The sequence below is a fragment of the Lontra canadensis genome, unplaced genomic scaffold, assembly GCF_010015895.1.
Source record: "Lontra canadensis isolate GAN:19392208 unplaced genomic scaffold, GSC_riverotter_1.0 scaffold88, whole genome shotgun sequence".
Classification (NCBI taxonomy): Eukaryota; Metazoa; Chordata; class Mammalia; order Carnivora; family Mustelidae; genus Lontra; species Lontra canadensis.
In genome coordinates, this window is record NW_022631082.1 from 3,243,404 (window position 1) to 3,258,438 (window position 15,035).

Consider the following 15,035-nt stretch of genomic DNA (forward strand, 5'->3'; position numbering starts at 1 on the left):
GTTCAGACTTCTCTACATTCTTGCCAATGCTTATTTTGATAATAGCCATCCTCGTGGGCATGAAGGGTCTCTCATCGCAGTTTCGATGTGCATTTCCCTGATAACTAGTGATGTTGGACATTTTCTCGTGTGCTCGTACAGCATTGTAATGTGTACGGTCTTCTCCCCTTTTCCACGAGCACATGTTCCAAGACCCCCGTGGACACCTGCGGAATATATTGAACCCTATATACACATATACTGTGTTTACATTTATATACTATCAATACTATGTTTTCCCCCAGTCATATATACCTATCACATAGTTTATAAATTAGGCACAGTAAGAAATTAACAGTAGTAACAAATAATAAAATAGGCCAATTATAACAATATACTCTAATAAAAGTCATGTCACTGGGGTCTCGCTCTCTCTGAGAGTGTGTTATTGTGCCGTACTCACTCGTCTTCCTGTGATGATGTGAGATGATAAATTGCCTAAGTCATGAGATGAAGTGAGGTGAATGATGTCAGCATTGTGATGTAGTGTTAGGCTACTCTTTTCTTTTTTAAGATTTTATTTATTTATTTATTTGACAGAAAGAGAGAGAGAGATAGCAAGGAGGTGGAGAGGCAGGCAGAGAGAGGAAGGGAAGCCGACTTCCTGCCGAGCAGAGAGCCCGATGTGGGGCTCGATCCCAGGACCCTGGGATCATGACCTGAGCCGAAGGCAGAGGCTTTAACCCACTGAGCCACCCAGGTGCCCCAACTTTAAAAAAAAAACCTAATTCGGGGCACCTGGGTGGCTCAGTGGGTTAAAGCCTCTGCCTTCAGCTCAGGTCATGATCTCAGGGTCCTGGGATCAAGCCCCACATCGGGCTCTCTGCTCCGAGGGGAGCCTGCTTCCTCCTCTCTCTCTCTGCCTGCCTCTCTGCCTACTTGTGGTCTCTGTCTGTCAAATAAATAAATAAAATCTTAAGAAAAAAAAACAACCTAATTCATCACCTTCAGAGGACGATGGGGAATCAATTCATTATTTTGAAAAGTGATATATGAAGGTAAAAAGAATCAAACACTTGTCTTGCCTTTCTTTTTTTTTTTTTTAAGATTTTATTTATTTATTTGCCAGAGAGAGAGAGAGAGAGAGAGAGAGCACAGGCAGACAGAATGGCAGGCAGAGGCAGAGGGAGAAGCAGGCTCCCTGATGAGCAAGGAGCCTGATGTGGGACTCGATCCCAGGACTCTGGGATCACGACCTGAGCCGAAGGCAGCTGCCCAACCAACTGAGCCACCCAGGCGTCCCTTGTCTTGCCTTTCTTATATGAACACGCCCGTGGGTAGCCAAATGGGATGCAAGGAGAAGCATCTGGCAAGGGAAGAATTCTAGCTTGTTAGTGAGGAAGAGAGGCTAGGAGGACATCACTATGGTGCAACCCCAGAGAACCGCTACGTCAACAGCTGCTAAACCCACGCAGGAGAGACCATCAGAATGTGGGGGTTCTGGTGGGAGACCCTAGCACACCCCATAGTTGTGCCAAAGGAGTAAACCTGAGTCTGACTCCAGTTCCAGACCCAGCTGTCAATTTGCAGGGAATGTGGAGGACGGAGGGACGCAAGTGTGGTATCAGCAACACCCGATCCCTGGGGAATGCTCCAGAACAAACAGCATGAGTTGAGCGATTGATTTATTGGAAGGGAAGGAATGGGGTGACGGGGAAACACTGTGAATTAAAAGAGACTTAAAAGACATATAATTTCCTTTTTGGATGTGCAAGATGAAACTATCGTGTTTGCAGACCCTGCTTGGGTGACAGACTATTCAGAAACACAAAGCAGGGATTATTACCAAAGTCACAACAGTTGGTTACTTTGTGGAGAGAAGAGTCACTGGGATGGGGACGTGGGGCATGGAGGGACTTCCGGGGTCGCTGATGACGTGCTACGTGTGGACCAGGGTGGGGGTTTTCATGATGTTCACCTGCGAGCTGGGTTTCTCAAACTCAGCTCTTTTGTCATTCAGGCCAGATCATTCTTGGGGGTGTGTGTGGGTGCTCTGTCTATCACAGGATGTTTGGCAACATCCCTGACCTCCACCTACTAGATGACAACAACAGCTCTTCCCCACCCCACCATGACAATCCAAAAGTGTCTCCCAGATATTGTTGGATGTCCCCTAAGAACAAAATCACCCCTGGTTGGGAATGCCCTCTTCAGTACCTCCAAAGGCAATACATTTGTTTTGTGTGGGTTCCTGGATCAGACTCTGTGTGTGTATGCACTTTATTTCACAATAGAAATACATTCAGGGATTCTTGGGTGGCTCAGTTGGTTGAGCCCCTGCCTTTGGCTCCGGTCATGATCTTGCAGTCCTGGGATGGAGCCTCTGCTCAGGAGGGAGCCGGCTTCTCCCTCTCCCTCTTCCTGCTGCTCCCCCTACTTGCTCTCTGTCTCTGTCAAATAAATAAATAAAATCTTAAAAAAATACTTTTAAATTTCCAATGGAGTTTTCATGGGAAACTCAACGGACATCCACAGGGGGATAGAAAAAAAAAAAAAGGACAATGGAAATATCCCAGGAATTTTGTAAAAAGAGGACTACCAGATATTGAGCCGTAGCCTAAAGCTACAGTAGTTAAAGCAGACTGGCACTGGGACGAACAAGACAGATGAATCTAGAAGTACTGTGAGCTCCCCATCTGTGAAGCTTTGTACTTTGCCTGTGTAGTTTATCCCTTTTGGAGCACAATTCTCTAAATGTCCTCACTGCCGGCTGCCTCCCTGAACCCTGAAAATCAGGGATTTGCCCCTCCCTTTTCCTCCCATCCCATTCTGTCACCCTCTTGCCATAAACATTACCTTGAAAGTCTATCTCTGCCTCTCAGCATTGTGGCCCAGGATGGCAGGCATTGTGACCTCTCAGGGGCCCGCACAGTGCCTGGTGTATGTTAGGTGCTCAATAAATGCTAAATGAATCGGGAAATGGGTTAAAGAATTCAATCTTATTTAAAAATCATTCAACAGGGGTTTCTGGATGGCTCAGGCAGGAGAACATATAACTCTTGATCTCAAGGTTGTGAGTCCAAGCCCCATGTTGGGCATAAGTTCTACTTTAACGAAAAAAATTTAAGAAGTTAAAAAAAATTAACAAACATTTACTAAGCACCTAACTGTGTGCCAGGGGCCCTGGATGAGGCAGTGACCAAAATCAATCAGTTCCCTGTCCTATGGTGTTGACACTTTAGAGGCAGAGATAGATGGCAAGCAAGTAAACAAAAGACAGAGATTCTTTTTTCTTTCAGATAATGAGAGTAGCTATCAAGTTAATAAAACAGCAATGTGAAAGACAGAGGCTGGAGGCAGGCCACATTAAACCCTTAGAGCTGAGAATACACAGGTCGAGTCATCCAGAATAGAAGTTGCCCATAGGAACATGTGCAGGGAAGAACAGTTCAGAAAAATGGGACAGCTTGTGCCAAGATCCTGTGGTAGGAAAGAGCCAGGGTATTGGTACCTCACCCAGACGCTGTAACATGAGCATCAGTCTTTCTAGCTTCCACCCAAAGGCTCTTCCAAACACACAAATCCCATTGGGTTAGTCTCTTGCGGTCTTCCCATGGCTCCCTAGCTCCCAGTGGATCAAATCCAAGCTCCTCAGTCCTGCGCTGGGAGGAATTTGGCCGTCCCCCACCGCTCGCCCCCGCCCCCTACCTTCTCCTCCTTGCCAGCAGGCGCTCGGGGACAGTCACTTCAGGGCCCGCCCCCAGCCCCGCCCCAAACTCAGTCCAGACCAGCACCGCCTACCCCCGTCACCATTGGACAGCTCGGAGAACATCGGGCGCTGATTGGCTGATGTCGCCATCAGTTTAGGACAGAGGCCTTGATAACCCGTCCCCGAGCTTCGAGGGGGCGGGCTCCGGTGCGGGCGCGGCGGGGGCTGCGGCTTCAGGTAAAGCGCCAATTTTCGGGGCCATCGATGGGGGTTTTGGGGGGGATTAGTGGGCGTACCGGGAAGAGGTACTGCGCCTCTTGCCCTTCTGCGGGCTCAGTGCCCTGTGATGGGGCGGGCTTGATGTCCTCTGCCTGGGACCCCTCCCGCACTGGGAGCCCCAGGTGGGCAGCGAGCAGAGTTGGGGACTCTGGACTCGGGAGATGGCCCTCCTCCCGCCCTTAGGAGCCAAGTGGGGGGGCTTGTTCACCCTGTAGCGCCCCAACCGACTCCGGGACTTTCCCGGCGTCTCTCCTGGAGAGCTTGGGGACCTAGTTCCAGTCCCTCATTCTGGACCTGGGTGTGGGGGGTGATACGGAAACGGGGTTGGGGGGAGGGACGGACGGCCCCCGGGCGGGCAGACAATGGATAGCGGATGGAACCGCCCGGCGGCGTTTCCTGCAGGAAACTGCTCTGTCTCTACGAGGCTGTCTTGGGGTGCGTGTGTGTGTGTGTGTGTGTGTGTGTGTGTTGGGGGTGAGGGGGTATCTGGAGGGAGAGGTATCTCCCCCTCCCACCATCATTAGCCTCCACGCCCACGTCAGGGGTCTGAGAATCCAGCTCCAACTTTAGGGGATGCTACCATTCAGGGCCTCAAGCCTAGAAGAACCCCCCCCCCACCAATCCCCAGGACTGGGATCCGCGCTACCCGCCGAGTCCCCCACCCTCCAGGTTTCCTGATCTCAACTCCGAGTCCCGAAATAGTCCCTGGGGCGGGAGCGGGGGCGTATGGCGTCGGCTCTGACGGCCTAATGAGGGGGTCTTAGGCAGAGGATCCGATCTAGCTGACATCTCCTGCAGGGAGTGGAGAAGAGGGGAGGGCAGCCGCGCCCCCACTCTGGTGGGGCTGCGGCCCGGCCCCTGGAGCTGCCGCGGCGTGGGCCTGCCTCTTACCCCCTTAGGGAAGCACGCAGGGATAGGCAGGGATGCAGGCTGGGAGGGATGAACCCCATCGGGCTCTCTGCCACTGCCCTGCAGAGGAGGGCTGCTTCTAGAAGGCCATCAAGTGGGTGGCCAATGCAGAAACACTGGCAAAACCACCTGCGTTAAAATCCTGCCTCTGCCCATGTGTGACCTGGGACGGGTCCCCTAATCTCTCTGGGTCTTGGTTTCTCCATCTGTGCAGTAGGGTAAAGGGTAATGATAAGAAAACCTCCCTCAGAGTGTTTAGCTAGGATTTTTTTTTAAAGTTAATACCCACAAATTGCTTTAAGTAGAGAGTGACGCATAGTGAATGGCAAAAGTGTTGTTGTTGTTGTTATTATTATTATTTATCATTCTTGAGGCATCATTTCTCACCCTAGCGCCTGGGTCTGGCTGCTCTAGCTGATTGGGGTCTTAGGGACGGCCCACGGCTGTTTTTGTTTTGTTTTGTTTTGTTTTGAAAATTTTTTAAGTTCCCAGGACCTCAAATTTGGATGTGACGAGGTCACCAGAGGAGGGGGCTGAGCCCATTGAGTCACACTGCCAGCTGTGGGAGGCGGGCCTAGACCCCTAGTCGGTCCAGGTTTTTTTCCACGACTCAACTCTTCCCTGGCAGTTTCCTGAAAACAAGTTGTGCGAGCACGGGCCGTCCTCCCTGATGACCGGCTGCCCTGCTGGCCTGCCCCTCTCGGCCGGTGTAAGGGGACAGGAAACAGCTGCTTCAGGACTAGAAGGGGCCCTGCCTGCCTGGGGGTGGGATGAGGGAGGTTTTAGGGACACAGACTGGGCATAGGTCTGGAGTGGCAGGGTCCCCCCAGCAGTGGAGCAGGGGATATTCAATGGCTGGTGGGTGTCGGGGTATAGAGGTGGTCATCAGAAGTGTGGGAGGTTAGGAGGGGCGATGGCCAAGGTTGCCAGGTGGTTGGCACATAGAGCACTGGGTCAGGGAGAGGACAGATGGGTCCGGCAGGCCCCTGGTGATGGAGGCTCGGTGGGCAAAGGGCCCCCGGAAGATAGGCAGAGCCCAGTCTGAGGGCATTTCCCGCAGAGAGCTGACCTGGTTGCTCTGTGCCTTAGTTTCCCCATCTGGAAAATGTGAATGATAATATCCACCTTACACAATTGTATGGGGCTTGCATTTAATCAGGCAGGGCATACAGTAGGTACTGAAGACAAGCAGCTTTCCCTTCCTCAAAGGTTTTTCGTGTGAGCTCTTCAAAACCCCATTTTCCCTGCCCTGTGCTTTCTGATTGTCCCTGTTAATTATCACATGAGATGTGGCCCACCATCCCTCGGTTTCGTAGAGCCTCCATCATGTTTCCCGAAGAGTTCCCCCCGGCCCCAAGTATAGCCACAGTTCTGACAACCTGGCTGCTTATAGTTGCATTACAAGCTCCTACGAGCCAGGAACAGAACCCTCTGGCACTCCACTAGAGACATCCTAGGGAGAAAGGTCTCCACTGATTTGTATCCTTGGTACATCTGGCCCACGACTCTCCATCATGACGACAAGGCTCTCGCAAGTGACCTGGTTAAAAACTCAGAGGCACAATTGTATCTTGTCTGCATTTCTTTAAGGAAAAAAGGATTCAAGTGATTCCGCATTTGTCCCTTTTTTAATATGCAGAATCTGACCAGATGAATTTCTACGGAGCCCATGGAGGGCTTCCAGCTCTCACCTTCTTCTTCTGAAGGTTCACACCTCATCCCTTAGAGCACCAGCTTCTAATTTTGCTCTGGGACTGACACAGCTTGGCAGGTCTGGAATGACCCTTCCCAGCCCCCACACCTAGTCACTCGTGCTCTCTGATGACTCTCCTCTCTTCTTGTTGCCTTTCCTGCCTCCTCCTCCCCAGCACGCTGAGGCCTGGACCTGGGGACGCCCGCATTCATTCATTCTGAAGTTTCAAGGCTTCTTGAAGGAGCAGGGAGGACAGGACATACGTGTGTGGGAGGGTGGATGAGGGTCTGTTTATTCACTTAAGAGTCCCGGCTGACTCCAGAGGGATGGGGCCAGCCCCAGCCTCACCCCCTCTGGGGACATTTTCCAGGGTGTGTCTGGCAGCTACTCCAGAAAACATGGCCAAGTTTGCCCTGAATCAGAACCTGCCTGGTGAGTGTGCAAAGTGGGATATGTGTGTGTGCACGGATTGATACGTGGTGCCCATGTACGGACACAGCCCTGTCGTTCCCTCCATTGCACGTGGCCAGGGAGCCCTTTCTAAAGGTCCATGGATAATGTCATGGCTCTGCTTCAACCCTGCCTGTGGTAGTCTATCACACGTGTAATATAATCGAAACTCCTCATTGCAGCCTGGGAGGCCCCCCACAATCTGGCCCCAAACCACCTCTCGGACTCCTCTCCCTCTCCCTTCTTTCACTCTGTTTCGGGTACCCTCACCTCTGTCCACCTCACTGTTAACTCCAGCCCACCCTGCTCACTATATCCTGGGACCTTTGCTCTGTTTCCCTTCAGGAACCTTCTGTCTCCAACTGCTTCCTCGTCCTCGGGTCAGGGCTCAGCTTTTAAGTCCCTTCCGCAGGAAACCAGCCTTGACAATTAGAGCCAAAGTCACACACCTCCTCCGGTTACTTGTATTTCGTCCTGTTATTATTATGAGCCCTAAGCATCATTTGGAATAATCGTGTTTATTTATCTCCTATCAGAGGACAGGGGTTTGTCTGTCTTGTTCACTCATGTGTCCCCAGCGCCTAGAAAAGTTCTTGACACATAGTAGGTGCTCAGTAAGGGTGGGATTGCTTGACTGTTTGGTGCAGATAGGCATTTGGTCCTCGGGTATGCATGCGCGCAAGGGCAGTTGGGTAGGGTTTGGTGCAGGTGGAGCCCTGCAGGACTCCTTGTCGTGGGGCCGCGGGGGAAGCGCTCTATTTGTCCAGTTCCCCCCCCCCCGGGGCGTCCCCTCCCCCAGCCTGACGCCCCCCAAACCCCGTCATGCCTGCAGACCTGGGTGGCCCTCGCCTATGCCCCGGCACCACAGCGGGCACCCGCAGCCCGAGCTCGCCCTACTCAGTGGAGACGCCCTATGGCTTCCACCTGGACCTGGACTTCCTCAAGTACGTGGAGGAGCTGGAGCGCGGCCCTGCCACCCGCCGCGCCCCCGGCCCCCCGCCTGCGCGCCGCCCCCGTGCACCCCGGGCGGGCCTCGCAGGCGCGCGTAGCCCAGGCGCCTGGACCTCCAGCGAATCCCTGGCCAGTGACGATGGGGGAGCATCGGGCGCACTCTCCCCCGGCGCGCCCTCAGGACTCCTACTGCCGCCGCTGTCGCCGCGAGTGCCCGTGCGTAACCCGCGCGTCGAGCACACGCTCCTGGAAACTAGCCGAAGGCTGGAGCTGGCGCAGGCGCACGAGCGCGCGCCCAGCCCCGCCCGCGCTGTCCCGCGCAGTCCGCGAGGATCTGGTCGCAGCAGCCCCGCCCCCAGCCCCGCCTCCAACCCCGCCCCCGCCTCTCCGGGTCCCGGGCAATTGCAGCTGGTGCGCGAGCAGATGGCCGGGGCTCTGCGGCGCCTGCGCGAGCTCGAGGAACAGGCGCGCGCGCTGCCTGGGCTGCAGGAGCAGGTGCGCGTGCTGCGTGCTGAGAAGGCGCGGCTGCTGGCAGGACGCGGGCCTCCGGAGCCCGACGGGGAAGCCGAGGCGCGCCCGGACAAGCTAGCTCAGCTGCGCCGGCTCACCGAGCGCCTCGCCACCTCCGAGCGTGGCGTTCGCTCCAGGGCCAGTCCCTGGGCCGATGGCCCCGACGGGCCGGCTTCTGGGGGCAGTGAGGGCGCGCTCGAGGTCCCCGACGCAGCCGGGACCCCAGACGGGGCGCTGCAGACGCGGGAGGCTGGCGTCCAGGCGGTGCCGGAGACCCAAGACGCCAGGGCCCAGGCAGTGCCGGAGACCCGGGAGGCTGGCGTGGAAGCGGCCCCCGAGACCCTCGAGTCGGACGCGTGGGTGACCGAGGCGCTGCTGGGGATGCCCGAGGCCGCCGAGCGCGAGCTGGAGCTGCTCCGCGCCAGCCTGGAGCACCAGCGCGGGGTGAGCGAGCTCCTGCGCTGCCGGCTGCGAGAGCTGGAGGAGGCCCGCGAGGCTGCCGAAGAGGAGGCAGCGGCAGCTGTGGCGGCTCAGCCCCAGCCGCGCGAGGCTGCTACCCAGACCCCGTGGGCTTGCGCCGCGAAGGCCACACAGACCGAGACCCCCGCCGAGTACCCTGGCTTGAGCCAGGAGAACCCGACGGGACCCATGGATGCGGACAGAGCCATGGCCCCTGCGGGTGAGTCCCAAGCCCTGCCTAAGCCCCGGCTTGATGGCTGCTGGACTCGAACTCAGTACCCTCATCTGACCCCCGCCAGGCATCCTCAAATCCATTATGAAGAGGAGGGATGGTACACCTGGCGCCCAGCCCAGCCCCGGACCCAAGAGCCTGCAGTTTGTTGGGGTCCTCAACGGAGAGTGAGCACTTCACCCCTCCCCGTGGCAGCACCTGCAGGGACATAGTCTGGGGTTTGAATCCCGGCTCTGCCCCTGACTCGCAGTGTGCTCTTGGAAAGCCTGTTTTCTTCTTCTGTTAAGTGGGGAAACCACTCCCACCGCGCAGGACACAAGAATGAGCCCACAGGGCTGGCTCAGCGGCCGCCTCCCACCCTGCCCCCAGGTACGAGAGCTCATCCAGTGAGGACGACAGTGACAGCGACAGCGAGGACGGTGCTGCCGAGCCTCCAAGGAGCAGCTCCTCCGGGGAGGACAGCGGCAGGGATGTTGGGGACGACAGTGGCAGGGATGCCCTGGACCCGGAGCTGGAGCCCGAGCCAGAACCCGCGCCCGAGCCCGTGCCCGAGCTGGAGGCAGAACCTCAGCCTGGTGCGCAGGGGAGGTGAGCGGCGTTAGGGACACAGAGTGGGGACCGCTGCTTTCTTTCCTGTCTGCCACTCACCCCACCTCCGACTCCTCCTGAGCGTCTCCCTACCACCTTGATAGGTGCGAGCTGAGCCCGCGTTTGAGGGAGGCGTGCGCAGCGCTGCAGCGACAGCTGAGCCGGCCCCGCGGAATCACCCGCGATGGCGTGAGTGCCAGCCAGAGCCCTTCACACCTGGAGTCGTGGCCCCACCGAGGACCTCCCCTAACGCCCTCTTGGGGAAGTGCATCGGATTTCTTAGAGTTGGGGTGGGGGGCGGTTCCAAGTTCCACCCCTTGGCGCCAAGACTTCTGATCCCAGGCTTTTCAAAGGGATCTCCACCCACAGGAATATCGCTGAAGTGTTCCCTGTTTCCCCCAAAAGGGTGCGCCCCAAGCCCACCCCCATACTCCCCAAAGGCAGGCTCTCACCGCCTTCCTCCACTCTAGGTTCTCCCACAGGCTCTTTCCCAGAGGGGAGGACCCCTGCTGGCTTGAGCCTGGGACCCGCACTGGCTGTACTCCCTCCTCCGAAAGGGTGCGGCCCCACGCACCCCCTCAGACAAGCCGCGACCATCCTCCCCGGCCTCGATTCCCAGCCCCGCCCCCACGCCCTCCCCGCCCCCACAGCCTGGACCATCTCTGACGTCTTTCCTCCGGTCCCGGCAGGGCGCGGCGCGCCTAGTGGCCCAGGAGTGGTTTCGAGTGTCGAGCCAGCGGCGCTCTCAGGCGGAGCCCGTGGCGGGGGTCCTGGGCGCGGTGGCGCGCCTGGGACCCGAGCTCCTGGCGCACGTGGTGAACCTGGCCGATGGCAACGGGAACACAGCCCTGCACTACAGCGTGTCCCACGGGAACCTGGCCATCTCGAGCTTGCTGTTGGATACCGGTCAGCACCTTCCTCCCAGGGTTAGAGGATCCGTGTGTCCTGGGCAGATTGCCAAGGGCCTTTAGGCCTCTCTGCTCTGAGCTCTCCACCCGGACCCTGCCTCTCATTTTGCCGAATACCCGGCTTTAAAGTTAGGTTGGCCTAAATTTAGAGGAATTAGTGTCACCAGCCTTACCTTCCTCAACTGGGAAATGGGGATGCAACTCCCCATTTTACCCATTTCTATCTCCTGCCACTTGCTTGCTCATTCTCTCCCCAGCTTTCCCCCTCTGGAGCTGAGATACACACACCCAGGTGTTCCTGAGCCCACAGACATATACTGAAAGCCTACTAGGTTCCAGTACCGTGCTGGGGTGGGGGTGGGCCACCCACATACAGCTACTTTCCGCAGGGGACTCACAGCAGAGGGGACAGAGGGCAGTAGACAGACTGGGTGTCATCCTTCAGGTCCAGTATCTGCTGTGGCCTGTCGTTGGAGGGGCTTACTGTCACGGCAGGCCCAGGCAGGCCCTGCTGTTTCCTCCCCGGCCCAATGCCCCCAGGCACACAGGTCTGTCCCATCTCTGAAGATCTTGGTGACCTGGGGAAGGGTACAGTTGCTCTGAGCTGCACCGGGAGCTTGAGCTTGGGAGGAAAGGACAATACGCGATTGAAGGCATCTCCTCCCTTCAAGGGAGCTGGGGCGGGGCTTCAGCAACCAGCAAGGCCGGCTTGGCTGTCAGTCACAAGCAGCCCTTCTTCCTGCTGTCAGGTCCCTCCCCTGCCCCAGGACCCTGAGTCCTCAACGTACTCCCCACGTCGGGTTTGTTCCACACTGGGCTGGACGTGGCTGTGTATCCTTGCCCATCTCCACCTCCAGACCCTTCCCCCTTCAGCCCTACCTTGGAGCCTCCAATCCATCAGACCCCTATTCCCTCCACCCCTTCTGGCATCTCCCTCCAAACACAGGTCACTCTTCCTTCCTCTCCCGTTCTAGCTGTGGGTCAGCAGCTCCTCTTTGCAGGTGAATCCTCCCCAGTTTCAGGATCCTCAAGAAGCATCACTCCCACCACCTCCAGGCTTCTCAGTTCCTTGACCCCCTGCTCCTTTCACCTTGACCTCCGCCCTACATCAGCTTACACTTGTAAGGTCACCCTAAGATCTTGGTGTCACTGATAACCACGCCCCCTCCAATATCTTCTCAGCTCTCACCTCCCAACATTTCAGCTCTCCAGTTGCCCGGTCCTAACAGCCCTTGGCCATCACAGGACCATTGTCTGTTTCCCCCCCTGCCTCCACATCAATGCCCGCTACATCCCTTGCTTCCTTGTTCGCCCTCATGTCCCTTTTCAAAGTCCTCCCCATGGCCCTCCTTCACCTCACCCTACTTGCATGGCAGGCCCCAGCACCGAGCCCTGTAGACCCTCAAGTGTCAGTTCAAAGAATGAGCAAATGCTCATGAATGTATGAGAATGAATGGCTGTGAGCACGTGCATTATGGCGAGACAGGGAGTGGAGATGGACAATTTATCACGTCGAAACATGAAATAATTACAAATAGGGAGGGCCACAGCAAAACATAACTAGAGGAAATCAAATGGAGTGATCCTTTGGCTTAGGAAGGCCTCAGGTAGGAGGGGAAAGGAGAGGGCAGGGGAAGATGGGTACCCCCGCTACCCAGCAGAGGCCCCACTCTGGTTGTTTCTATGTGCCCCTCCCCACTCCAGCACACTCCACCAGTGTTACAGCAGTTTGTGGGGGCAGTGAACACCTACAGGGCATGCTGCAGGACTAGGAAACCCACCCTCCTCCTTTCCATACTACTTAACCCATTTTCTTCACAGACCATTGTTTGAGTCCCTCTCTACAGGGCATCCACTCCATGACCCTGATCCAAGCCTCAGACCTCCCCAAGCTTTTGTAGCCTCATGGAACTTTCCAAACAGTGGGGGGACAACAGCAAGTCACTCTGCTAACTGTGCCCAGAGGAGATGCTGTGATGGCTGGTCACTATCATCCTTGGGGATGATCCCAAAGGAAACAGAGCCAGTGTTCATGTTCAGTGCTCCTTCCCTGAGCTGCTATAACAAAATAGCACAACGTGGGTGGCTTAAGAAAACAGAAATTCATTTTCTTGTAGTTCAGGAGGCCCAAAGTCCAAAATCCAGGTAGGCAGGCCTGGTTCCTGAGGAGCTCCCAGCAAGCAATCTGCTTCAGGCCTTTCTCCAAGCTCCTGGCTGCCACCTGCCATCTTCAACATCCCGTGGCCGATGGCAGCTTCTCTTCTCTGCCTTTGTCTTCACGTGGTCTCTTGCATGTCTCTGGGTCTCTTCTAAGGACACCAGGCACACCGGATTAGGGCCTACCCTCATGACTTCACCTTAACTTGATTACATTTGCAAAGACCCCATTGCCAATTAAGGTCACATTCGCAGGTACGGGGTAGGTAGGACTTTGTAGCTCTGGGGGTAGGACACAACTCAATATGTAACACAGTCTTGGAGGAGAAAGGGTTCCAGAGGAAGGGACAGAAGTTAGGGGACAGCTGCAGAAGCCATGGTGGACAGTGGCCTGTATTCCAGGAGCAATGGGGAGATGTGAGAGTGCCTTAAATAGGTGACCCAGCCGAATTCCTCTTCATCTGCATGGGAACGAGTGGATTTGGACATAAAGGGGAACCAGTTGACATAGCTTCTTTTTTTAGTTTGTTTTTTAGCGGGGGCAGCAGGGGCAGAGGGAAACTCTTAAGCAAGTTCCACTCCCAGTGCAGAGCCCAACACCAGGCTTGATCTCACCACCTGAGCCAAAAATGAGTTGGATGCTTAACTGAGCCACCCAGGTGCCCCAAGTTAACATAGTTCTTGGGGTGGGGTGGGCAATGTTATTGGTTTGGTGGATGATAGCCACAAAAATAGGAACACTGGTTTATTGAGGATGTACTATGGGACAGGTGTTAGGTCTGGGAGATACAGCAGAAAGCCAAGTCTGAACCAGCTTGAAATACAGAGATTTGAGCAGACCCTGAAGAGCACAGAGCCATGTGGTTCTTGGCAGGGAGAGCCTGAGAGGCAGAGGAAATAGTAAATTCATGACCAGTGACTACCCCCCTTATACTGGCGGCAAACCTGTTGTGTGTATGGGGAAGGGAGTAAACCAGGTTGGGCTGAGGGTGTCAGCATCTTGGCTCACTGACCCCCTCCACTCTCCCAGGGGTCTGCGAGGTTGACCGCCAGAATCGGGCTGGCTACACAGCCCTCATGCTGGCTGCACTCACCTCTGTGGGGCGAGAAGAGGACATGGCTGTGGTTCAGAGACTCTTCCACATGGGCAACGTTAATGCCAAGGCCAGCCAGGTGCATGGACACTTCTTCCTTTGCTCTCTGTCTAGTGGGGTCACTTCTGGGTTTGTCTCTGACCTCCCTTCCTCCAGTGCCGCTCCCCCCCACAGCCCTTTCCCCTTCTTTGTCCCCAGACAGGACAGACAGCCCTCATGCTGGCCATCAGCCATGGCTGCCAGGACATGGTGGCAGCCCTGCTGGCATGCGGGGCAGATGTGAACGCCCAGGATGCGGATGGGGCCACAGCGCTGATGTGTGCCAGCGAGTACGGGCGCCTGGACACTGTCCGGCTGCTGCTGGCCCAACCAGGCTGTGACCCAGCCCTCCTGGACAATGTGAGCCACCACGGGGCTGACTTGGGGATGGCAGGGGAGCCATGCCTTGGTTCAGGGACCTGACTGTTCCCACTGTCCCTCAGGAGGGCACCAGCGCCCTGGCCATTGCCTTGGAGGCCGAGCAGGACGAGGTGGCTGCACTGCTGCATGCGCACCTGAGCTCGGGCCGGCCGCAGTCCCCGGTGAGTGCAGCCCCTAGACTGCAGGGACCAGACCCCCCCGCCACACGCTGGCTTCACAGAGCATACCAAGTGTGCCCCGGGAAGGAGGCCTCCTTTCTGGCTTTCCTGGGGAAGCACCCAGGGTCAGGGGAACCTGGGTTTGACCCCTTGCATGTGGCTGAGGTTCCCCCTGCAAAATGTGTGAGACGCACCACGTCACAGGTCACGAGCCCCCAGGTCACAGAGGGGAAGTGATCTACGATCAGGTGGGAGCTGTTAGACCTAGCTCCCACCTTCCCTGTCAGGGGACTCCTGCTACCGCAGCCAAGAGGCTTCCACCAGAGGGGAATCCTGCCCACGGGTAACTGACAGGACCCCTCCCCCACCTTTCCCCAGTCACCCCTTGAGTCCCCCACAGCTGCGCCTGAGGAAGGAGAACACAGTGACCATAAAGAAGACCCCCAGACTCAGTGAGCAGCCTGGCACCCTGGACCTGGATTGGGAGAGACTGTTCCTTCCTCCATCCCAGCCTCTGGGGCACAGCAAGGGCCAGGGTT

At 56.4% G+C, this 15,035-nt stretch overlaps 1 protein-coding gene across 3 annotated transcripts; it reads left to right on the forward strand.

Annotated features, from left to right (window-relative positions):
• The first annotated feature begins 3,857 nt into the window (after positions 1-3,857).
• On the forward strand, positions 3,858-14,980 carry KANK3 (KN motif and ankyrin repeat domains 3). Of its 3 annotated transcripts, XM_032883814.1 has the most exons (12): positions 3,858-3,925; positions 6,516-6,647; positions 6,940-7,001; positions 7,852-9,159; positions 9,239-9,338; positions 9,541-9,759; positions 9,864-9,948; positions 10,449-10,665; positions 13,855-13,997; positions 14,117-14,317; positions 14,401-14,499; positions 14,875-14,980. In XM_032883814.1, exons 3-12 carry the CDS (start codon positions 6,968-6,970, stop codon positions 14,950-14,952), a joined length of 2,484 nt encoding a protein of 827 aa, XP_032739705.1. In that variant the 5' UTR covers positions 3,858-3,925; positions 6,516-6,647; positions 6,940-6,967; the 3' UTR covers positions 14,953-14,980. The 3 variants fall into 3 exon arrangements, with proteins under 3 accessions (XP_032739705.1, XP_032739706.1, XP_032739704.1); XM_032883815.1 differs by lacking the exon at positions 6,516-6,647 and having other exon boundaries at positions 3,894-3,925; XM_032883813.1 differs by lacking the exons at positions 3,858-3,925; positions 6,516-6,647 and having other exon boundaries at positions 6,698-7,001.
• The last annotated feature ends 55 nt before the right edge of the window (positions 14,981-15,035 follow it).

Coding starts and splice junctions, on each gene's coding strand:
- KANK3 (XM_032883813.1), top strand. CDS start 6,896: ATGGGGCCAGCCCCAGCCTCACCCCCTCTGGGGACATTTTCCAGGGTG. Junction 7,002..7,851: donor CCTGAATCAGAACCTGCCTG/GTGAGTGTGCAA, acceptor TCATGCCTGCAG/ACCTGGGTGGCCCTCGCCTA. Junction 13,998..14,116: donor TTAATGCCAAGGCCAGCCAG/GTGCATGGACAC, acceptor CTTTGTCCCCAG/ACAGGACAGACAGCCCTCAT.